The sequence below is a fragment of the Anarhichas minor genome, unplaced genomic scaffold, assembly GCF_050575085.1.
Source record: "Anarhichas minor isolate MPS153535 unplaced genomic scaffold, ASM5057508v1 ptg000003l, whole genome shotgun sequence".
Taxonomy (NCBI): domain Eukaryota; kingdom Metazoa; phylum Chordata; class Actinopteri; order Perciformes; family Anarhichadidae; genus Anarhichas; species Anarhichas minor.
In genome coordinates, this window is record NW_027466449.1 from 17,699,338 (window position 1) to 17,725,000 (window position 25,663).

Below are 25,663 nucleotides of genomic sequence, written 5' to 3' on the forward strand. Positions count from 1 at the left end.
CAATAATTTGCATATGAATTCTTGAGTTATGGGGAAAAGTGTGTTTTGTAAAGATAAAGTGATCTTTCACCATTAAGTTTTCAGTCAAACCTTGAGTCCAGGTGGACATTTGTGCCAAATTGGAAGAAATACCCTGCGGGCGTTCCTGAGAAACGACGCTCACAAGAAACGGGCCGAACGAACAAACGAATAGACGGACGGACGGACGGACGGACGGACAACCTGAAAACATGACGCCTTCAGCCTCTGCTGTCGCCGGCGCAGAAAGAAGCCATTCAATAACAATATGTGCTGTGGGACGGATGGGTGAGTTGGGTCTCAGTGAAGCCAACAAAGAATATAAAAGGCAGAGACGGAGCAAAATGTTCCTGAAGCAATGAATAATACATCATCCCAGTTTGAAAAGGTTGCCTCCACCTCGAGCTCATCCTTTAAACCTGTGAGTTACTCTCTGACTGAATGCAGCCTGAACAACACAGCGCTGACTTCCCTTCTGAACGGCTTCCTCCGAGCTCATGATGAATCTGAGCAGATAGATGACGGATGGTGACGCCTCCATTACTGGCCAATGGATCCACATTTTTCACCCTAATGAAACACGCTCTCTGGAGTCCAGACTAAATATTTAATGGCCTCTCGCGGCGCCCTTGAACAAAGACAAAGGGACACCCCACTTTTCTTCTCATCCTTTTCTTTCATTCCTTCATCTCTGTCTTCGAGTCTTTCCTTTTCCCCAGAGAAGGAAAAAGGACAAACCGAAACAAGAGCGGACATCTCTAAGGACTCTATTTTCCTGAGCAGCGCTCCGCTTTTAGCCTGAGAGGAAGTGAAGGTGCGAGGAAAGCGATGCCATTTATTACGCCGGGATTTCAGCACCAATTTCCCGGGAGCCGTTCTCACGGAGATGCTGTTGCACGCTTGGTTGGACAATAACATGTAAAAATGCAAGCAAAAAAAAAAAAAGAAAGACGTGTTGCCATCTCCTGTGGAGGAGTAAAAGTCCATGTGAGGCGAGGAATGAACCAATTCACTGGCTATAGTGCGGGGGGCTAATGATGTTCAGTGAGAGAGCCGAGGCTGTAACGCGAGGTCAGACGTTCTATTACCTCTTCTCCACGGGGCTGATGGGATGAGTGGTACAATTCAGTGCTTCTCAACGCTGGGTCCCTCTGATGGTATTCTAATGTGCCATGTCGCTAACTGCATTCACTGTGCTCTCCCAGGTGTGAATTAAGATTCAAGATTAGACGGTAAGAATGAGAACCAACAGGACTCCAAGGCTACATCCACACGACTACGTTTTTTAAAACGCATTAATACTCCTAAAACAGAGACGTTTGAAACGGCTGCTGCCGTCGTTTTAGTTTGAAAACTCCGGGGGTTGCGTCGTAGTCTGGACGGGCAGAAACAGTGACCTTTGAAAACGCTGACACAAACAAAACGTACCAGTGAAGAAGCAAGAAGACAACGAGTGTAACCGCCAAACCGCCACAAACCAACCTCCATAAAGAGACAAAGGTTGAAAATACTGTAAACAATGTGAATTGGCTGCACAATATTCACTCAAATGTAGATTTTTAGGACCTCCTGTTTCTAGAGCATCTAAATAAAGGATTGGCCTTCTTTGTGAAATACTAAGACATGTAAAAACTGTTTCAAGTCTAAAAAAGCTCTGAGCACCTCCCTAAAACTAAGCTTCATCAGTCATGACGTGTCCTTCCCTGATATCGTCACGCCACCATCACCTCATAATAATAAACAACATCAGCCCCGACTACCATTGGTTCATTTCAACACGAATCATAAATTACAAGTGTTGCTGATCTCGTTCACAATGCTAACAGCTAAATTCTTCATTTTATAATGCTACTACTGCCGACATGCGCATCAGGCGAGCTATTATTTGAGCGCTTTGCAACCGGTACGCGAATGCCCCGTGAATGTCATGTGATAGGTGTTTTCAGGCGTGGCGGCATGGATGGAGATTATTTAAGAAACGGCGGTAGAACGCTCCTCTGGACGAAGATTCTTTTAATATATTTTTAAAAAGCCGTTTGAAGACAAAAACGTAGTCGTGTGGGTGTAGCCTGACCCACTGAATGCTGATGAACCTGCTGTGTATTAGCTCTCTCTCTCTCTCTCTCTCTCTCTCTCTCTCTCTCTCTCTCTCTCTCTGTATGTATTAAAGCGTAAAGGAGTGGGTAAATAGCTCTGGATGTGTTTGTGTTCATTGAAATGGAGTCAAAGTGTGTGTAAGTGAATGCTACTGTGAGTAAATGTGTGTAATGTGCATCTCTGAACCCAAGTGCCTGCTGGGCTGGCAACAAAAAGAACGCCCTGGCCTCCGTCCAATGTCAGGTTTAGTCTCTCATACATGGGGGTGTGCAAATGTGCATGCTGGCAGGATGTGCGTACACGGTGCTGTGTAAAGAGGACAATAACAGTCCTTCCAGTGTTTGAGTAGCCTGTTAGCAGCTGGCAGGTCTGAGCCTCAGCCAGACAAAACAACTGATCAATTTTTCATTCAGTGACCGGAGCGGAGGAAGGGGAGGCTGCCATAGACAAAATAACAGGCCGCCGTGGAAGTATACGGAGAAAAGTGCTTGAAAGGGCAAAACAAAAAAAGATCACCTTCCTCTCCATCGCCTCTCACGTACGTGAATCCCACAGCGAGCGAGGCCGCCGCCGGTGTCAGATGCGTAATATAATGAGTTCCCGTAACACGACGTGTGAATAATGTCGGTGAGAGCCTGTATACTCACAGCGACGAGAATCTGCGTGCCGCTGTGCACGACCTCGATGTACTGGTAGTCCATGAGGCAGCCCATGACCGTGATGTAGGAGTGGCTCTCCGTGGTGTGGACCCCCGGGGCCTGAGGCATCTCTCTCCTCACGCAGCCCGGCCCGTGTTCGCTCCACCAAGAGTGATGGGCGGAGATGTTGAATGTCAGCAGATCGCTGTCCTGAAAAGGAGGAAAAAAACTTCTTTACTTGGACTCTATTCATTACTTATGATGTACATCCATGTATTCTTTATGAGGAAAACCTAGGGCTGGTGATGTTGTACAAGAGGCAGAGGGCTTTTCTTTGGACACTTGCGATTAGAGATCGCTACGATAAACAACAATACATTAAACATTATGTTTTATACATACACAATGTGTTTCATGTGCGCTGTACCTTTAAACTGTATGATAAATAAACGGTATGATAAACTGCCTTCATATGCAGTATTTGTAGACAAAGGGAGACAATTTTGGTATTTGGAGCGTTCTGGTTTCTGTTTGTAGTCCAAGTAGAATTGACCAATCACGTTGGAGCAGGCTTTGGTTGAATGCAGGTAAACAGTTCATATTGGAGAGCAAAATGAAAAGGGAGGAACGCATTGGCTGAAATGTAATCTTGGAACCCACCGGCTATCATCTATCATGGTGTAGCTTTTTATTGGTCTATAATTAGCTCGTAAACTGGCTACTTGTGAAACAATCCGGTCATACAAGTCGTCTCTCGACTCCAGTCTCGCATCTCAACTTGTTAAGTCTGGCTTAGTCTGCATTTAGGAACAGCAGTGCTTTGAGCTAAATGCTAACGTCAGCATGCTAACATGCTCAAAGTCCATCCAATAGTTTAACTGAAACACTGTCACCATAAACCACAAACTACAGGTAAAAGTCAGGAGATCCAAGTCATTAGGATTCATCCTCTTGGGACCATGACTGGATGACATTTCATGGCAATCCGTCTGATAGTTGTTGAGATATTTCCATCTGGATCAAAGTGATAGACCGACCCCTGTTGCCATCCCTAGATGACATGCAGCTAGCATGAATAAAAACACATTTTCTTACTTACCATGAGCTGTGTCTAGACATGTAGGTATTTTTGGTTTTATTTGCCCCTTTGGTAAACCTGCAGTCACCCCTTATGTTTGAGCTGAAAGGAATTGTATTGATTGTGCTTAAAGCTTTGAAAAAGTCAAAACAGCAATGTTTCTTTGCAGGAACAATGTGTCGCTTCCTTAGGATAATCCACGGACTTCAAAGTCAACAGTTTTCTTTGGGACTACTTCCTAGTGAATGAATAAGCCCTCTGAAAACTGTTGACACTGTGTTTTGTGGTTCATCCAGAGTAACAGGGTCATTGTTTCAGGAGAGAGATTTTGCTGTTGAGTATGTTTTTTAAAGTATGTTTTTTTTGTCTATCCTCCTCAACTCTATTGTGGTGGAGGCAGAACTTTCGAGAACCAGGGCAAATAAAACTAAAAACATCTGCATGGCGAGACACCAACAGAGGTATATAATAGACTGGGGTGAACCAGCCTTTTAATAGTCGTACCCATAGACTGTATATAAGAAGTGGATGTAACCCATTGTTTTGTGGACTACAGTTTTGAAGCCTTAAGTTCGGCAATGGAAGTTACAGTATTTGGATTGGACCGTGGAGGAGTGACGGAGAGACGGCTCTGGTAGCGGCCTGCCAATCACAAGCTAGCCCCGCCCTAAAGCATCCCCTGCTTTATGGTCTGTTTGACTCTAAATGGACCATAATGTACTAAATGAACATCATGCTGTATTGAAGAAGACTTGAAACTAGAGATTGAGACCATAAACTCATGTTTACAATGTTTACTGAGGTAATACATCAAGAGAGAAGTAGAGTCATTTTCTCATAGACTTCAGAACGGGACGTTCATTGACATAAGACATGCCTAATGCCCATGAGACATGTTACCAGTATGTGAACCCGATCTAGGCTGAGCCGATAGACTTTCCAGGGGAAAGTTTCATAACTTCTTTAGCTGTACCACATCAGTGTCACAACTATCAGATCCAGCATTTTAATACATGTAAGCTCTTGTGCACCCTGGCGGCGTTCAATTTGCCCACAGCCACATGAGCCCACGCATACAGACGCCCGCACCAATCAATAACCCCAATACAGCAATCTAACCCCGCATCTGCCCCTCGGCGACAAGACATGCATTATTAACATGGCCGAGCGCTGTCAGGAAACATCTCTGATTCCTATCAACCCCCCGCTCACACTCACGTGAACACATCGACAACACATTGGTATCGCTGCTGTCAACGACTGATCCGTGCAGTCAGTGGAAACTACTGCAGCAAGCGGTAAATCATCCCTCTCTTTCTTCATGTTGATTACTCATCACCACCCCTCCGTCTCCATTTTCCTTCTCTGTCATTCGGACCGTTCTCTCATACAGCCACAAAAACAAGGGCGGCTGAATGACTTGACAGATGCCATTGATTGAGCCCGCGAGCTAGGGAAACCATCTCTACCCAAACTGTAGCCGCACGGCAGAAGTCGATATTGAGGCTTTTGGCAACTTACTGTCAAGAGTGTTATTGTTATGCTCCCTTGCACCCAAAAGCACAAATCAATTCCTCCATATCATAGATTCAAGGTTAGTCCACTGATACTGCTCAAACAAAAGTCAATGCTATTACTGGAATCGCTGGAGACACGGGGCCTTCTATGAAGCTCAACATCAAATGATTAGAATCTTATTTCTCGTGATTTATTATTTCTAAAGTACAGAGGAGAGACTTCATGTTTGTGTGGGGAGCAAACCTGAGTGGCTGACTGGGTGTTGTAGACTCTTCTGGCTCTGACGAGAGTCTCATATTGACGTAGATTTCATAAATATGTGCAAGCAAGGTGGCTACATACCGATGCGGGAGCTGGTGAGACTGTTTTGAGGGTGGTCTGCGTGTCTAAAATAAAGTCTGCAGTCACTGTGTGTGGTTGGTGAGAGAGACAGCAAAGCTGGGGACTGCATCCACACTTACAGGCATGTGTCCGAAAATTTTTATAACAACTGATAAGTTGACAGATCTATAAAACTGAGCTTCTTCAAAAAGAATCATGCAAAAGCACCACTTTAAATTTTGTGTTTACCAGGCGGCAACCTCTGAAAAGTGACGCCAAGTGCTTTAAAGCTGCATTCTCTCTAGTGGCCATCAGGGGGCGACTCCTCTGATTGTATGGAAGTCTATGATAAAATGACTCTACTTCTCACATGATTGACTGCCATTCAAAAACAAGAATCCTAAACCTGGCTTTGTCCAATGTTCAGACTTCTGGAAATAAAGGCAAATCAGCAACGTTTATACGTTTGATAAGATAATGCCTCATTTGCATATTTAAACATAGAAGAAATTCATTCAGAAAACTTGTAATTCAAATAATAACTGTCTTAATTTCAGGAATGAACTGGTGAAGTTTCATGGTGAAATCTATTAGTTAATTTTATTAACCTATTCACCTGTAGTGTCTATAAAAGAGAGGTGTGTGTAGAGTAGCGGGGGTCTGTCTATCAGTCTGTCGGGCACCGTGGGGGAGGGGATAAGGGATCAATAGGAGGTGACAGAGCATGTGGCATATGACTCTGACAACCTGCCCCCTCACTTCGAGGGCCTTGTCACCCCCCCCCCCCCCCCCCCCACACACACACACACACACACACATAAACACACCCTCCAGAACAGCCCCGTCAACATCGGTCAAGGCTAGCCGAACAGAATTAGCTGACTCGGTTTTATGATCAAATATGTTGGGGACCTCTCAGGAAGCTGCGTGCCAAGTTCAGTCGTGCATGCGTTGAATGGTGTGTGTGTGTGTGTGTGTGTGTGTGTGTATGTGTGTAGGTGTGTCCGCTCCATTAGCCGGCTCTCCTCCTGGCCACCATATGCAGAGCTGGGAGCCCAGGCTGGCTCCATCTGTCGGGTTAATGCCCAGCCTCGGCCCCAAGCAGCTGGCCCCTACAAGCCTCATTATTCAACACGCAACAAACACACACACACACTCACACACACACACACACACAAGCAGTGAGAGACGGACACACTTGACGGAGCTGTGGTCTATCACACAATGAAGTCTCCAGAGCTTAGGGGAAAGGTGTTTTTCTGGCTGTGTGAACTGGTGTGAGATGAACGTTGCCAACATGAATTCATTATTCTCAATGGTCAGGCGGGCAATTGGGCAAGACACCCATCAAGAGCCAGAAGAGGAGAGGAGGAGGCGTGGATGAGAGAGAGCGAGAGAGAGAGAGAGAGAGAGAGAGAGAGAGAGAGAGAGAGAGAGAGAGAGAGAGAGAGAGAGAGAGAGAGAGAGAGAGTATGCTGAAATGAAAAAGGCAAGTTTCATAAACTTGCAAAATGTGCAGAATAAATTACACAAAAAAAAGATCAAAGGAGCAGTGAGCAGAGTGGGGGGGGGGGATGTGAGAAGACAAGATGTCAGGAGGAGGGAGGGCAGATACGTTTACAGGTTGAGAGGTGACCACCCAAACACTTCTCTTTGTCTGGATAAATACACATCTGAGCTGCACTCAGGAACCCACAGGGGAGCCCACGAAGGTTTAAAAGAGCGTCTGTGTGTGTGGTGGCCCGGGAGGGAGGATTTTTTTTTTCCGGATTACTTACCTATTAAGCCGTGAGCTTCCACTTGAAACTCAACAGGGAGGCGACGGTCAGCGGAGACGAACACGCAAACTATTTTAAAAACGAGTGCAGATGTTCGTCAGGGGCCAAATTATACATCTCTGTTGAGCAGCTGTGTGTGTGTGTGTGTGTGTGTGTGAGGCGCAGATTCCTAAAGGTTAGGGAGTGATTTATAGTTCGGTGTAGGATTCATTCTACATGGCTGTGTCACGCATTCATTACATTATAATCGTGTGTATTTGGGTTGGGGTTTTTTTCTCACACGAGGCGCTCAGGCTTGACAAAACGCACCTGGTGGCAGTGCTTCAGATCTAATTACAGCTTAAATATATATATATATGTATAAATATATATATATATGCTCAGTTCCATTAAAGCTAAGGCATGTTTGAAATAAAAAAATAAAACATTAACACAAGGTCAGAATTAAAACAGAATAAAAAAACAATCCCGGTGCTATCGGGTGTCAGTACCCATCCCTAGTGGGCTGGTTTACTACTGTGATTCGAGCCCAGATTTTGCTGTGATTTAATTGCGATAAACAGATAAAAAGGACGCTGAAATAACTGTATAATGATGCCGATTTGTAAAAAGTCTGAATTCATGCTTTGTCAACTTTTAAAATGCTTGTTTTCTCAATGGAGTTTGGATCACTCGGTGCTAAGCTATGCTAGCATCGTAGCTGCTCCATCAACACTCAAAATAACGTCACCTAGGCATAAATATGGCAGCAGCAGCGTTACTGTTCATAGTAACTACAGAGTGCCAGTCTATAGTTACTATACATTCATTTATACAGAGTAAGCGTTTGGTCTAGGTACTATCTGCGAGCTTTTGTTGACCACAGATTCCTGCAATACTTTTTTCACTTCATTTCTGATTCAACAACATCAGGACGTCAGGAGGAGAATCTCATCGCTGATACACAGCATCACCCCCAAACGACGAAGGCCTCAGCACTTCCAAAGGACACCTGCAGTGTCGGTGGCCCAACTCATAAAACACATGGGATATAAATCAGCCTTCGCTCCCCCCCCCCCCCCCCCCCCCCCCCACCCCACCAACAGACTACAACCGTGAACTCAGTGAGAAAAAGAAACATTCATCACAGCGAAGCCACCCGACTCCGCTGACGACGGCAGACTGAAATTGTGATAATTCTCACCTTGGACAGGCCTCCTACGTCCAGGTAGAAGCAGATGATGAAGACGTTCCAGGCCACCCACCACAGAGCGGCCCATACCGTGTACTGGAGGGCAAACAGACACAGACGGATTAGCTCCATGGAAACTAGATGAAGTGACCAGAACAGGACGTGACAGCCACTGAATAAAAGAGACAGGCTGAATGAATGAGCTCCAAGACAGAGTCAAGTCAGTGTCCTCTAACACACACATAGTCTCACATACATACACCACACACGCAATGAAGTTATTATTATTTTTAAAAGGTACCAGTAAGTTCAGCAGGTTTATTTGAGCCCCGAGGGAGCTGAGTGGACTTCACCATCGTTTATAAAATTGTACAGTCAGACAGTCGACTGTTGACAGACACACAGAGACGCATTATTGTAAAAGATTGCGAAATCCTGACTCGCGATGAATCGTGTTTTTAAAATGTCAGGGGTGTCAAGAGGAAGAGCAGCACCTGCATGAAAAACGTACATGTTGGATCATGAAACACCCTCAGCTGGCTTTCTCCGTCTCTTCCTCATTTATCTCCCCTGTCTGTCTTTATTTACCCTCGGAATCTCTTACTCTGCTCTTTTTTTTCTGTCATTAAAATCACCATCTGTGCTTCCACTGATGCTGCTGAAAAATCGGCTTTTTATGCCGAACGTTATGGTTTAAAATAAAAACCAAAGTGCGTAAAAATCTATGAAGCTTCACAGTGGTTCTAAACCAAACGGGTGAAACAACAGGCGGCATATGTTTTGCACCGTGTCTCAAAGAATGACCTTCTCTGTCCAGAAACTCGACGCTGAGTTTAAATCTGATGAGCTTCTTAGCACCCCCCCACCCCCCAACACAGCCACCCCCTTTAATTAGCCCTAATTACCACGGGATTAGAGTGATTTAAGGGTGTCGCAAAATGCACAAGAGAGCGCAGCACACTTTGCAATTAAAGAGGAAAGGCAACACGTCCAATCAAATGAGAACTTATGCAAAGAGACGTGACACTGCTGAACAAGAAAAAAGAAAAACGTGAGGAACAAGGATTATGTGACAGAGCCTCACCACCACGATGTAGCGCGGCCGGTACTGGATGGTGCCAAAGAGGCCGAGGATGACCATGATGATGTGGAAGAAGTTGGCGAGGATCGGGGCCCACTGGTAACCCAGGAAGTCAAAGACCTGTCTCTCTAAAGCCAACACCTAAAAGGGAGGAGAAAATAAACAAGACAAATGTTACCGGGCTGACAAACAGGCCTAGAAAATAAAGTGGCGGCCTACATACACATGTGTACCGCTCGTAGTCTATTGAGGACAATAAACTATTTACCTCGTGGCCATTGGCCAACAATCCGGACGTGAACAGCTTGAGTGTTCGGCCTCCGACTGTGGGAGCGTCGGAGGTGAAGACGGCAAGTTTTTGTAAAAAAAAAACAAAAAAACGCAACGACAGATTTATCGATTCGACCCCTGCTGAGCTAAAGAGGAGCTCACTGTTTTTCCGACCTTCCTGCCAACGGCCTGCAGGAACGAGAACGCTCTGGGAACTTTATGGGAGGCTTAATAATACCACTGCAGCCAGCTTAGGCGCTTATTGAAATATGTGCTCGCAAACAACGTGCATACATGCAGAAGCAAAGTTAAACCCCCCCGACAATGAAAAGAAAATTCCCGGTACAGGCTTCAACATTTCCTCTCATTCATCCAGGATCCCTTCCCTCTACCTGAGCTCTTTGTCTGCAACATTTTGAGCAACAGCAGAAAAAACAACAACAAAGCAATTAGAAGCTGTCCCTATTTGCATCAACTCAATTAGCATGCCATTTTTACAGGGGGTACAAGGGGGCACAGTACTATATAATTAGAATTCCATCTCCAATCCAATTCCATTCCCAGTGTGTGTGTGTGTGTGTGTGTGTGTGTGTGTGTGTGTCTCAAGCAACGATGTGTTTCGTGGTGTGTCGACATGTCATTTCCAGCCAAGCGCTTGAAGATGGATGAGGGAGGGAAGAATCTCGTCTCTACTGCAATGATAAGAACGCACCATCGAGCACATTCACACACACACACACACACACACTCAACACACAGCGGCGGCTGCTCCTCCTAATGTAATGGAAATGTTACCAGCAACCCGATGAGACATTGTGACACGCAGGGGGGGGGGGGGGGGGGGGGGGGGGGGAGTTGATCAAATGCTGAGTGATAATTAAAAAGGAACAGTCCTTCGCACAGAGGGCGAGGGCAATAACCCCGCAGACGGGGTGTAAAGCAAACTGAGGTGAGCGAACTGCGACCTGCGCCAAACATTATCAAACCAAAGAGTCACGGAATATCTCAGCAATCTGAAGATAGAGCCTTCACTCTCATGGAAGGAGGAAGAGGAAGAAAACAAACAAAGAGGAAATGAATAATGGGCCGAGGAGGAAAATTGAGATGGATGTGAAGAATATTGTGAAAATAAAAATAGATGGCACGAAAAGAAAAACAGATAAATGGGCGAGATGAGAGAAAATGCAGACATGCTAACGTAGAAGGACTGAGCTCCCTGCCTCTTAATAACCTCCGTCTAGAGGGGCTGAGGGGAGTGAATGAAGTCAATGGAGTCATACGTCTTGTGGTCAGCTCTGGGTCATGGTCAGAGATAGAGAGCTCAATAGAAGGAGGACATCAGCGAAGACGAGGTGCAGATATTGGTTGGGGAGCTTACGGGACTGACCCCTTTTTTGACACATAACATGTGAAGAACATGTGAAGTTATTAATCATCTTCAGAGATAATTCAACAGCATTTTGTAGGAGAACATAAGGCGTGATGTTTACAAGAATCAATTGTCTTGATCCAAAAAAGAAGGACACCTGTGTGAGATGATTTTACACTTGATCAATGATATTAATGAGTAAATCCTCCGCTGCTCAGAGGTGGACATACACCACCTAAAGACCCGAAGCTGCAACACTTCAATTAAGCTTTTTTTTTTATCCAAAAGAAAAGATGAGCACGAAGCTTACGGCCTCCTATCTGTCAAGTCAAGGTTTGCTAAATTGCATCTCCCTCCACAGGATATCAGAAAGAAGATAGGTGTAGTTTATCTTCTCATCTCGAGCTCTCAGAATGTCCTCTGGTAATCCTGGTGGGGGAAGAAAAAAGAAGAGATTTCCAAAGGCTCTGCAAAATCTGTTAAAAAAGCTTCTATTCTATTTGGCTGGGTGAACGCAAACAGCCTTTGGGTCTTATCTGGGTGTACTTGGTATTATTGCAATAATGAAAAAGCCTAATGCTGTGTTCACACCTTGTGTTTAGGGTCGTTTGTGTTTATTGGCGTCACTCTGGGCGAGTGTAGGAGGCGCTTACCGCCATGTAGATACCAACGTTTCATCAACCATGGTGGGATGAAAACACTAGTGCTGCTGTGCACGTGCTGTGGAAGTCACAGATACGTTGGAAAACCAACGCTTTTGTGTCAGGGTTCTTAACATCATCCGGAGGCGCTGTGTTCACTGTATCTGGTTTACTACAGCGGTATGAATCCAAAATAAACAGATTTTGCTGTGATGTAATTGTAAAAACTTTGTCAGGTCTGCCCACAAGACAACAAGCAAACAACTTTTAAAATGCTTGTTTCTCAATGGAGTTCGGATCAATCGGTGCTAAGCTAACATTACTTTTTCTACTAGGCGATGGTTAACACACCTACTCCTCCCTTTCCGATTCAACAACGTCAGGACGACAGGAGGACCTTTTCTTCACCTAATCAGGTAAAAATTAAATTTGAAATATCTTTTGTCTCCTTCCCTCTTTTTGTCTGCTCACTATTATTCAAACACACACACACACACTTTGCCCTCTGCACACACACACACACACACACACACACACACACAGACACACGTTCCTATGACCTGCTGCCCCCGTGCAGAGCAACAGTCGTGCTAATGAGCGTGAGACTTCATCCATCCAACACACGTATGTATTCATTACACACACACACAGCCATGGACCCTTTCCCTGAAATATTTCCACTAGTCATTGAATTAACGACGTGTACATGCATGTGTGTGTGTGTGTGTGTGTGTGTGTGTGTGTGTGTGTGTGTGTGTGTGTGTGTGTGCGCGCATGCTCCTATGAGATGCTGTAGTAAGCCTATCACGTTCACTGCTAACTCAATAATCCACCAAGATGACAACAATCAATCAAGAATAGAAAGGCCTCTGCCCACCCGGACACACAGACACACACACACACACACACACACACACACACACACATATACGGCACAATTAGCCCACAATTCATAGGAAGCCGGTTACTGGAGAGTGGAGTCCAATTTGATCAAAAGATACCGACGCTCTTCCAGGAATAGAGAGCCGGCTACGCAACGGCCCGTAAAAGCCTCCCGCGAACGCAAATGACTCCCTCCAGGGCGACTGAATCTCTTAGTGTGTATTGTGGTTTTGGGTGTGTATATGTGGAGAAGCATGTTGCCCACACATACCACTCCTCCCACCATAAATACTGAGCAATTAGAGGGTGGGTACGACAGCAGGATGCAACAAGCCCCTCTCTATCACCTCCGCTACTGCCCATCCTTTGTTCGCTCCATCCTCTTCTCTCTTTTTCCCGCTTATCTCTTCGTTTCTAGCTCCCCGAAAACCATCAATTATTCCCACTTTCGGCCACCTGACACCAGATTACCAACAAGGTTCATAGACCTCAATCATGCTGCTTCTCTGACACGCTGTTAGCTTGTGTGTATCCTCTAAGTTTCTCGTGGCTGAGCAGTAAAGAACGCACAAGTGGACACAGCTTTACACTCTAATCCCTCCTTTCCTCAACGCCCAAAACTGAGAACATCAAAGTCCCCAAAAACATTTCAATCATCGCCACCTTCTTTAACATGCCGTGAAGGAGAAGGAGAAGGAGGAGAGGGAAGGGAGCCACACATAAAAAAGAGTGATAAGAGGATCAGAGTGAACATGTCTGAGAGGGAAAACACGTTTGATCCTCATTATATTACAGCTAATTACGATGTGCATGTGTGCTCAAGATAAGTGGACGAATAACTGTTTTGCTTTGCTGAAGCATCCAACTGGGAGCAAAAACACGTGGGTTTGACAGTTGTTTATGATTTATAGCTAAACTGTGTTGTCAAAAGTTAGTGATGTGCAGTAGTAGGACACACTGATATGGTGTGAGAAGGCCTACACACACCGGGGGGGGGGGGGGGGGGGGGGGGGGGGGGGGGGCGAATAAACGACACGGAAATGCAAAATACTTGCATGCGAATTTTTGAAAACTGTTCATACCTGCAGAGATGCAAATTTGTAACAGCTGCAGCAATTTTTCGATAAAAGATTTGAACAGATTCACACAGATAGAGAACCGACTACCAGGATCCTCTTGACCCAGAGCAGCGTCTGACAGTCTGTCTGAGGTAAACTGTTGTATAGACGAAGCAACTGTGAGATGTTTTATGGAGTTTCCTTTTAGCGGAATGCTCCGAGTTTATTTTCCTTGGGTGAACAGTTATGGAGTGTATATGTCTAGGGCTTTTATTGTGAAAGGTAAGAACAGAAGGATTGGATTTGGTTTGCGCTGCTTTTGTCAAGGTTGAAAGGAGTAATAAAGTTTGCCGACCTCTTTCGGACGGAGTCTCTGTGTGTCTGTGTCGTGACACTATAGTGCTGGTTTGGAATATTTACATTCCGCACAACGTGATTGGTTATTTATTTATTTATGGTGCTACAAAAAACTACGGCACTTTTTCTCATTGCGTGATAGTCACGTTCTGTCTGAAAGTACTCCTGACAACAACAAGAAAACAACTTGAGAAAAATGAATTGACGTGCAAATTAATTAAATTAGCCTAAAGTGTTAAGGCTGGGATTAACCCCCCCCCCCAAGAGCAGGAGGATGGAGGTGACCGGTGACCCTCTCATGATCACAGCTCTCCACCGTAGCCTCCAGATACCATAAATCACATCAGTGTTTTCTGCACATCTCTGTGTGAAATGTCCTCTGATAACATGTTACTGAATGTGTCATCAGGATCTGTGGCTCTGAAGGGGGTCTGTGTGTGTGTGTGTGTGTGTGTGTGTGTGTGTGTGTGTGTGTGACTTTGGGCTGCATGAGTCAGTCTCCTCTATGTTCAAACTTATAACTGTGACTCACACCGTCAGGCAGAAGAACGACATTGAGGAGATGTGAGGAGTTGAATGACAGATAAAGACCACGCTGTCTCCTTTTTTTCCCCCTCGTAATAGACTCATTAATGTGTAGTTTTGACTTAGACATGCAAACACGCATTAACCAATGAGGCCAAGGGCAAAACATGGCACGTTGTAAAAAGCCAGCCAGCCATTTAACTGTCTTTCTCTTCATGTAGTTTTGACAAAGAACTGTTGTTTTGAGTTCCCTCACAGATATGGAAATGACTTAGCAGTAACTCCACTTCTATGAGTGTAGCTCTGTAAATCAGCAGTTCTAAATTTGGCTGTTGAGATTCCCTCGGGGGGGAAACGCAGCACAAGTCTGACGGAGCCGGCAGATGGTTAACAGGATAGAAAATCTGAAAAAACATCTCTTCCACACAAAATCTGGTTAATTCTTTTGACTTTCTTCTTTGCATTTTTCTTGTGAATTACATGAGAAACACACCTCTCCGTGGTTCTAAAAAGGATCCCAGGTAAAGCAGAGAGAGGAGGAACAGAGGAGGATCTACTGTGGATGAACTGGTGTATATCTGTAGAAATGGGTCTTTATGGGGTTCATGGGAGACCTGACCTGAGCTCAGAGTCAGACAGGGTCCAAGTTAAACTCAATTATACTCTAATCAGGTCACTTAAGGTCTCGTTTTACTGCCATGGCTCTCGGGTCTAATACGTGAGTGGACCTGAATGGGTCAGAGTGTAATCAGTAACGGCTCTGAACACACATATCATAATCACTACACAAAAGAAAGGACGTTTGCATGTAACAAGTGGAAATTTACACATGTTGCGTGTTTTCGGAAGAAAAAACACGAAAAAACAGGACTAACTTTTCATCAGATATACGAACCGTTGTATGTACGCAAGTATAGCTTCATCTTCAGGGGGTCACAAGCTAAAAAGATTGTGACCCACCTCTCTCACTATCCTACCCATCTGGCCCCATCAACACAGCATGCTACCACCATATTGAGTAGGGAGTGCATTTTGCTATTGCAATAAACGATAGGGAAAGATGTTTGAGAGCTACACACAGACTCACAGAACTAGGACATCTGAGCGACATCAGAACTGTTTTCTTCCATAATCTAAATTAGGAGAAAGACAGTCACAGAAACACACCATGAATCAGAGGCTGACAGGCTTTTTTTAAATGTACGTGCCATGCTTTGCCCTGGCTTGTCTTTACTCCCCAGCAGGCAGTAAAGTACTTCTCAAAAACTTTCCCCAATCCAATTTCTCACCTCTCGCCTGGGTAAAGTCATTATGCGCTGGTGGCTGCCTGGTCCTTGTGTAACTAATGGTGCCCATCTCAGCATGTGTGTGTGTGTGTGTGTGTGTGTGTGTGTGTTTGTGTGTGGCTTTCATTGGGTACGTGAAGGGTTGGATAGATAGATAGCCCTTGGTGGTGCCTGGCCGAGCAGAGCTGAGACAGGGATTAAGAGGTAGGGTGCCTTCATAAGCCACTTTCCTCTTCCCTGTTTGAAATATGGTCTGCACAGTGAAACACACAGCTAGCTCGTCCCTTTGTACTTCAGTAAGTACCGATTGTTTTACGGAGCTCTGAACAGACACTGAGGGAAGTGCTCATTGCAGCCAAGTGTTTCTTGCAAAGTAGCCGTTGAGAGCCAATGAATCAAAGAGCTCTTTATTTAACATGAAATATGTTAAACTTCTGGAGCTCTTAGTGCTAATAACATGCTAATCTCTCAGTGATATTGGGAACACAACGCACAAATCCGTTCCCACTGAAAAAGAAAAAACACGATGAAGCCGATGCTTTGAACTGAGGCTCCCTCTGGACTCTAACTACTTTAGACTTCTCAGTTTTGTTCTCTCTGTTACTGTTGCTCTCTTTAACTAGCTGTAAGCTAGCTGCTAGCTGTAAGCGTCTTATGGACCGGACTGTGGAGTGTACGATTGTTTATCTGTTCAGTTCAATACTGTTGAGAGTGTAGTTCATCGGGGCTTTATCAGTTCAGCTGAATGAAGCCGATGAAGTCCGCGATCAGACCGATTGAGAGTCGTCTCCCTGTCTGGTCTGCCGACCGGCCTTGTTGGAGGTTAAAGTTGACCGACTCTGAGACACTCTGACCTCCTTTCAATGCCTCCATCTGCTAACCGGTTTCCTCAACCTACATCTCAACTCCTTTGCTTTTACTTTGCCCACTAGGCGTGCATTACATGTGATTATTCCTCAGATAAGAGTAACGCTACAACCAGTGTGACTGGGGGGTCCGAGAAGCCGTGATCGACATTTTCAGGGGGTTCAAACTGATTCAAACTGCATTTACATTTATTTACAAATATGAATATTGAGAGACGACATTGGCTACAGTACAAATACTTTGGGTCTTTTTCACGGAGAGGACATTTTGACATGACACCGACAGTAAAAGTCACAGGTGTAAATAATAAAATTAACGCCGGTTGATTTCCATTCGGCCGCTTCGGTTTTTAGGGCCCTCATGAAGGTGCATGTGGGTTCACTGTCACAGCTTACAGGACAGTTATAGAGCAGAGCCATCGTTAATGTCATTAGTAACACCTGCGCTTCTCCTACTGCGACAATGTCAAAATGTCATGATGGGAAAAAGACTGAAACTACTTGATGAGAGGCAAAACAACAAGCAGTATAAGGGATCGAGACAGTTTTTAGTCAGTACTTTAAGGCATCTAACCGCGCACCATATATATCATGAATTTAAATAATCCTCTTGATATTATTCTATATTTACATGTGTCGGTATATAAAGCGAATATGACTTGCCACCGCTTCAAGCGGTTAACAGATCAGAGGATAAAGACCGCACTGCCTGAATGCCAACGTTATGGGAACGTTAAAGTCGTGTTCTCTTGTCATGTTTGGTCGTAGCTAATCTTTTGTTGGAAGAAACAAACCGTTCTCAACAGTTAGTCCTTGAGTCTAAACTGCTTTCACGCTCAGTTTGTCAATAACAGAACTGACGAGACGTCATTTTGACTCGATGATGAGGCAGAGTTCACAGAGACGTGACCCAAATTGGCACACGGGGAAGGCAAACGTCCCTTCCTCTCGCCGCTGGTATCGCTTGTGAAATGCTTATCTCGCTCGCTCTCCACTTTGCCGCCAGCCGGCATCACTTTTAAGTTTATCTGCAAAGGTGGCGGCGGCGGCAATGTTGGGATTATCAGAGGCTAATTTAGATTTTGCCGCATCAACTCGGAGGAAGAACGCGGCGGCGCTGGCTGTTGTGATTTCAGCCTCAACCCGAGAGGATTAATGTCACTTGTGAGGTTTTTGTCTCCAATTCTTGTGGGCTCCAAATTTCCTTGTTTGTTGTGTTGGGGTGTCATTTGGAAAATGAGGGATGAGACAGCAGACCGCGACACACACACACACACACACAGATACTTTGATTTCTCAGAGGGGATGACGGAGAAAGAAATAAAAAGCCAGACAAGAATACAGCCATGGATGAAACCCAAACACGCCAACAATGGATAGGGTAGAGGGGAAAGTGACGAAAATGAGAGCAGCTTAAACCAGCCAATCCTCTCTCCCTCGTCTGCCTCCCCGTGTCCCAGATCCAACAAAAAACTGTTCGGGTTTCGCCCCAATTAACAAGAAGGGAATTTAGCAGCGACAGAAGAAATTCTCATCACGAATATAAGCGGTGAAGAACGGCAAACAGCTGTCAGCAGTTTGCGCCCTCCGGCTCCGCTTTCCATAATTGAGTCAGTAATGTTGCTCTTTTCATCACAATACCATCACTCCTAATCTATCACAGAGGAAGTAATGCCGCGTGCATCCCTGCTGTCCGACCGTCTGATCACACGGCACAATTAGAGCAAAAACATCCGTGGAGTCATCAGCCGCTTGTAAAACAAGGCCTGGATGCCAAAAAAAGAAAAGAAGCAACACTGGAGGGATTTTGAGTGAGACGCTGTGCAGCCGTTCGATTGAATGCGATCTGTCAAGATAGTCGTCCCAGCTGTGGCGCTCCCAAAGCAATTTATTTTCGATGCCGCACTATAACAAATGACACCGCTGGAACCGCTGGAATGGAAAGAGAGAAATGGGCTTGCAAATAGTTCGAGTTTTATCTCCATTATAGCTTAATATTGCAGTGGCATTGATGTGGAACACACACACACACACACACACACACACACACACACACAATCCTCTGCACGGATGGGTAAATACACACACACACACACACACACACATGCGTTTGGCAGCCCAAGGATTTCACTATAACCACATAATTAATGGTCTGTTAAATTGAAGACATTAAAACAGTTGTAAAAAAGAGAAAGAAAAAAATGGCCACCAGGGACAAAGAGGAGATGGGTTTTCCAAGAACACACATTTTATTATTATAAACCAACAGAGAGGGCAGAGACTCCCAACCTTGGGGAAGGTCGAAAAAACAACAACATGAGAGAGTCGTCACCCCTTCTCAATTAGCATAAAAAGATGGCTGCTTAACAAGCAAAGTCATGCAGAAGTATAAAGTAAGCACATTTCAGATAAAGTTAGTCGCAAGTAAACCACTCAGCTGTATCCGACGGGATGCTACTCTGCATTTTTGGGCGGGTCATTTATTTTTGTGGTGAGGTTAAAGGCTGTGAGTGTACATGTCAAGCTATCTTTAGAGGATGTGTACCGACTCCCCCTCCACCGGGTCCTCAATGCTATCTGAAACCTGCATCACACGCTCACCATGTCTCCGTTTGACAGGTGGCTGTTGTTGTTTTTTATCTCCTGCAGGCTCTTCAGCATCTTATTGTCGACATAAAGGTCTCTGTGGTAACGGCGCACCAGAAGAGAGGGAAAGCAAATGAAAAGAGGGGGGGAAAGGGAAAGGCAAACAGAGAGATCTCGAGTCTCGAGGGTCGCGCTCATAATTGGCCCAGAGTGAGAGGTCGAGGCACCGCCCATCCCCCGCTTTTTCTCTTTCTCTCTATTTCACTGCACCTTTCGATCTGCATTTCCCCCTAAATCTCCAGTGTCTCTGGCCCGGCTGATAAATCAGCTGGTGATCAATAATTCAAACATACTCCCAGCAGGGGGAGAAAATAGGGGGGAGTAAAGGAGAAAGGGAGATAAAACAAAGCCTTGTTGTGTTTTAACAAAGGCTACATGTTAAGGGGGCGGGTCATGAACATTCATCACACATTCAAGGCGGCGCCTCCAATCCCAGAGTACCCAGGATGCACTAGGCCTCCCAGGTGAGGCGATGACACACTGGAGGGAGCCCCAGAAGTCTGTGCGTTTGCATTTATTATGCAGTCACCTTGCCTTCATGACCTACAATACACGTTCTCTTGTTGAATCAACTTTCTTTTCTTTTGATGTTGCTGCTATTTGTGGCTCAGACAGGACCTGCTCTGCTGTGGATGAAGGCTGTTCAGGCACTGCAATCAACACAGTTTAGGTCAAGACCACAATCAGCGCTGAAACACCAGGGGTCCAGTTGACAGCTCACAACACACACACACACACAGTACTTAATTATGTCGACCTGCGTGGCCTTCAGAGAGAAAAGAATAAGAGCCCAGAGACAATGGAAGACAGGGTTAAGACCTTCATTTCTGAAATCACACAAACTGCTGAAGCTCCTGTGGTCTGCGGTCACACACTGTGACCTCCATCTCTCACTTCGGAAAGACAAAACAAACATGAACCCTCCTTTAAAAGGACAGGAAAATTAAAACACGTACTGTCTTTTAAGATAAGTTGATGATATTTATTGACCTAAAGCTCTGTGTCTTAATGAGCAGAGTCCTTTTTCACAATGTGTGACTGGCTTTCCCCAATAGTGTGAGCAGCAGCTGTGAATCAGTGGTGATGTCATTTTAATTATCAGAACAGCAACTTAATCTGAGTAGGTCCTAATAGAGAGGTGAAGCCCCGCCCCTTCTGGATGACCACCATAGGACATTATTTAGGAAAAAATATGTACGGTAGTCAACGGCGAGAGACAGACTACTTGATCCCATTTGAATTGCTCCATGAATTACACACATGATGTTGAAAAAGTGAAAGCCGTGAAAAGAACACGCTTTGAACAAATGTCATTATCAACATAAGCAAACTAGGTGGCTTTGATTGCTCTTGCATTTTATGCGTCATCACGGTTTATGAGGGTATTTTAAGCTAAAACCACACGGCTACCTCCGGTACTGAAAAGTGAAGCCAATGCTGAAGTGTCTTAAAGCTGCATTCTCTCTACTGTCCACCAGGGGGCGACTCCTCTGGTTGTATAGAAGTCTATGAGAAAATGACTCTACTTCTCTCTTGATTTATTACCTCAGTAAACATTGTAAACATGAGTTTATGGTCTCAATCTCTAGTTTCAAGTCTTCTTCAATACAGCATGATGTTCATTTAGTACATTATGGTCCATTTAGAGTCACACAGACCATAAAGCAGGGGATGCTTTAGGGCGGGGCTACACAGTGATTGACAGGTCGCTACCAGAGTCACTACGTCACTCCTCCACGGTCCAAATATGGTCACTTCCGCTCACTGGTTGCAAAAAAACAAGATGGCGACGGCCATAATTGCCGAGCGTGAGGCTTAAAAATGGCAGTCCACAAGGAGGACTACGTCCACTTCTTATAGACAGTTTCTGGTTAAATCTTCATAGTGATCAATGCTCTCTTGGTTCCAGATAGTCGACTATGCGTTGCCTCATAGTGGTGTAGATTACAAACAACACCCACATCTGTCTTCAGTGTGTACGTTTTCATGACCCATATGTTGTCTTCAAAACCTTAAACACATACTGGTGCTGCTCCACTTAAATCTACCTTCTAAAATAAAATGAACTAAGAAGTCAACAAATTAATTGCGCGCTGGCATCTGTTGTTTAAGAAGCACACGCATATAGACACCACGTTTTGTATCTGCATGGATAATTCAGACAGGGATGCTATCTTATTCTGCCACCATCTGTGCAAGCCAAAGCAAATAGTAAAAAATAATAAATTATATATATATTTATGTGTGTGTTTGGGCTCACAATGGTGTGAATCACAGTCCAGAGAGGCTTAATGAGAAGCTACAGGCCCAGAGAGGCGAAGACGAGGGTAAAGAAACGGAGAGATAAAAGAGCTGTGACCGTCCACTCTGTTTCCGCTGGATCTCCTCCATCAACCCGGCATCGCCAAGGAAATACAGTTCCTTACCATTGATCACCACCGACGCTCTAAAGAAGCTACACACGTGCGCTTAGACAAAACTCAGCGCGGACACGATTGAAAATCTTCTCGCTCTCGCCAAGAACGGCTTCCATATTTCACAAGTAACCGGGTTTTGATGCATCACCTCTCCTGGGAACTGGCCAGACAGAACTGGATTACACAGTAGCAGCAACTCCCAGTCTGCCGGCCCGATAGAATACAATGTTTTATTGCCGAGCAAATTTGCCCCAGCTGCTGTAATTATTCTTAATTACAGCTGCGTGATGCGTTGATATCAAAGCTGGTGGCTGAGACCATTTTGCATGTGCGTCTGCACATATGAACATGTAGTTAAGATTGGAGAGACGGTGCGTTGATAGACATCAGGCCTCTCTAAGCTCATGAATATTCAACAGCAAATTTGGCTCCATAAAGCAAGATGAGTTAGCAGAGAATGCAGGAGTGAAAAACAGTCTAAATCCTTTGTAATGTGCAGGATATGACGTGAAGTCTGGGATGATGTCGCGCCTTTTAGAGATGGCACTCTTCAGGAGGAGGCACTACAAAACTTTTCTCAGAAGCACTTTGGTTGAACTCGGTCTCCTCCTCTGAAGGCTTCGCTACAAAGACGGTATATTCTCTGGCTGTGTCATCAAAAGAAGGAAGAGGAAAAAGTGGGCAGCGTGATGCAAGACGTTACACACAAACACACACACACATTCATCGCAGAGTGCTTGTGGGTAGTCTGACTGTTAGTGTTTTTTTTAAGGATGAGGATGAAACTCGCTGCTGAATCTGTGCTTTGGATCACTTCACTGAAAAGCACGACATATATACAGCACAAACGAAGCCAATCGCTGTGACAACACGGACGCTCTTTTTTTATTTTCTCGTTGCTTGTGATCAAATGAAAGGCCTTCCAGACTCTTTCCCCTTAGTTTCTCTTCTCTTGACAAAGATGATGCAGCCGCACTTCCTCCCCTCATGCAAAGGCCGGACCTCCTAACCCAGAACTCACAGGTCACAATGTGCAGCGCGCGAAGAGGCGTGCATGAAATAGTGTCTCTGTCAGTGCTGCCGGCGGCGCAGTTGCGACCCGGCATTTTCAGGGTCAACGTTCACTTCTGAGCTCATCACCGTTGTTCAGTGTGATTATGTGTGTGTGTCCCCCCCCACCATGACCAACGAAGAGGCCCTCTTCATCATCAATCACCCCTTTTCCTCGCCACGGTGTCCCGCATTAGGAGCGTTCTTCTCCAGCGGGCCGGTCGCTGACACTCACAATATGTCTGGACCGCATCCCGGTATCTGACCGATCGAAACGCCAGGTTCAGCTTCAGGTCAGCACTTCAAAACAACCAACCCGTTGAGGGCAAAAAAGAAAAACGAGCTCGCCTGTGTCTCGGTGTACAAACAAATCATTAGACAGACAGGGCTCACTGCCAACACTCGCCTTTCTCTTGGGGATGATCGCGAGGTTCTGACAACAATCTAGCCCCACTGTCTGGACTAGTTAGGCTGCAGAAGGGGAGAGGGAACGGAGGCTGTATTCGATCAATACAGGCTCATTATCAGCTGCCTTCTGTCCCGGCGAGATGAGTCCCACCGCTCGGCCCGTTGATGAGGAAAGCGCACCACAATTCAATGAAGGGGCATGGCCGAGATGCCAAAAGAGGTTTTGATCAAAGCACTCTGCCCGGCTAATAAGCGCAGGCAGCGGTTCACAGGGGCTATTTTTACATCTGAGGAGCAGAGTATGTTGTTTTGTTAATGGTAGTTTTACCCTGTAATGGACTGGGAATAACCTGGCTCATTGCCAATGCATAGGTTTCAGCCGGGGGAGAGTGGAGGAGGAGGGGGGGCCTTGTGCTGCTCCACACACATGTATATTCATGCACATATGCACCTTTTCCAAAGGGGTCACACAGGGTTTAACGCAACCCCTCTTTGCGGGGTTAAACTTGTCAGAAGTGTTCAGGTGTGTGTGCGTGTGTGTGTGTGTGTGTGTGTGTGTGTGTGTGTGCGTGAGTGCTTCTGCAGACAGGAAGTGTCAGGTCATCCAGAAATAGTACCAGGGGAAAATAAAGCTGTTTCCAGGAGTCTTCTGGGACTTTTTAGGCAGCCCACTGACAGCTTAATAAACCTCTTAACGAATGGTCGACCCTCCTCCTCTCTAATGAGGCCAAGAGGTCCCAAAGTCTGGGAAGGGAAAACAGGTGTGTCCCTCAAGGTGGGTTCATAGCCCTCGGTGTTTACGTGTGTGTGTGTGTGTGTGTGTGTGTGTCGTCACAGAGGGAGCGGTACTGAGACCATTAGAACTTAAAACCAAATAGAAACAAGCAGACTCGAAAGTTGTATTCCTCACTATTTAGCTGAAATCTGACAGATGCACAGGCACAAATGCGAACCAGTATCAATGTGGAACACAAAGTGGGGAACCGTGCAGCAGGATTATGGGGCCGAAGGCTGCAGGACAGGAAGTCATTCCAATGGCAGGAAAACAGAAACGCTCAACATAATCTTTTTCCCTCTGAAAAAGCATTGAAACTAAAAGGTTGAGGATTCATTGTGTGGAGCCAGAAACCTGTAACTCTCAGAGGACGACTCTCGTGGGGGGTGTTGAGATGTTGGCCTTCGGGAAATAAAACATTGTTAAATGGGAGGGGCTGTTTTACACAGTTATGACCGATATCAACTGCCACTTCCCATCTAATGCGTTCCTGTTTTTCTTTATTTTCGGATTCAATCGTGCAAGACATATATATTCATATCAGAACTTTCCCCGTCTGACTCTTTTGTCTGGAGATGATTTTATTGCTCCCTTAGCTGTTAAAAGCGACATTTACTCTGGGGAAAGGGGTGGGGGGGGGTTATGTTGTGAGCGAGCTCTGTTTTAATACCGTCATAAATAACATTGTCACACCCTGTCAAGTAAACTCCTCTCAGGGGATAGTGGCAAAAGGCGTCGTCCGAGACTGTCCGGCCATCGTCAGTGAAATGTCACAGACCCACACTCCACTGATCACAGACACCGAAGTGCTTTGTGGATCAACACTCGCCCCACAACACAGCTGGTTTGAGTTCTTGATGAACGTGTTCCTTCTGATCTTAAGAGCAGAGACTCTGCAGACGTCTTAAATGTTTTACATCTCGAGACGGCAGCGACTCTGGACCCTAACCCTCACCCAGAACAATAAGAGTGTATATGAGGTCACCGTTACAATATCCCCAAAATCAGCTCATCCACACATTTGTTGATGAACTTTTCAAGTGTGCCTCCCCGTGCCACCACTTGAGGCTGTTAGAGGAGCTCCATGACACCAACAGCACCATATGTTTTCTGTCACAACAGTGAATTTTCTCATGGATCAAGATAAAATAAATAAACAACACTGCTAGTGACTTCAATCCAGCACACAACACCAAGCCGTCCAGGGTCAGGACTTCTGTTCAGACACGATTTCAGCAAAAAACAAATATGAGAAGTGGAGATGTGTGTTTGGTATTTAAAGTGAGAGACAGAACTTTTATAAAGATGTACTGATATGTCTTATACATGTGTTGTTATCAGTTTTCAACATGTGATACTCAGCTTTGAACAGGAACGTGCATGGGGCTACTGGTCGGGTAAAAGAGAGAGATT

At 45.3% G+C, this 25,663-nt stretch overlaps 1 protein-coding gene across 1 annotated transcript in view; it reads right to left on the reverse strand.

Moving 5' to 3' along the window:
• The window catches only part of nkain4 (sodium/potassium transporting ATPase interacting 4), a 45,817-nt gene that overhangs the window by 17,182 nt on the left and 2,972 nt on the right, over positions 1-25,663 (reverse strand). Inside the window, exons 3-5 of the mRNA XM_076092354.1 lie at positions 9,704-9,841; positions 8,632-8,715; positions 2,763-2,963 (exon numbers count right to left, since the gene is read on the reverse strand). Coding sequence (XP_075948469.1) covers positions 2,763-2,963; positions 8,632-8,715; positions 9,704-9,841 — 423 coding nt within the window. The remainder of the gene's footprint in view (positions 1-2,762; positions 2,964-8,631; positions 8,716-9,703; positions 9,842-25,663) is intronic.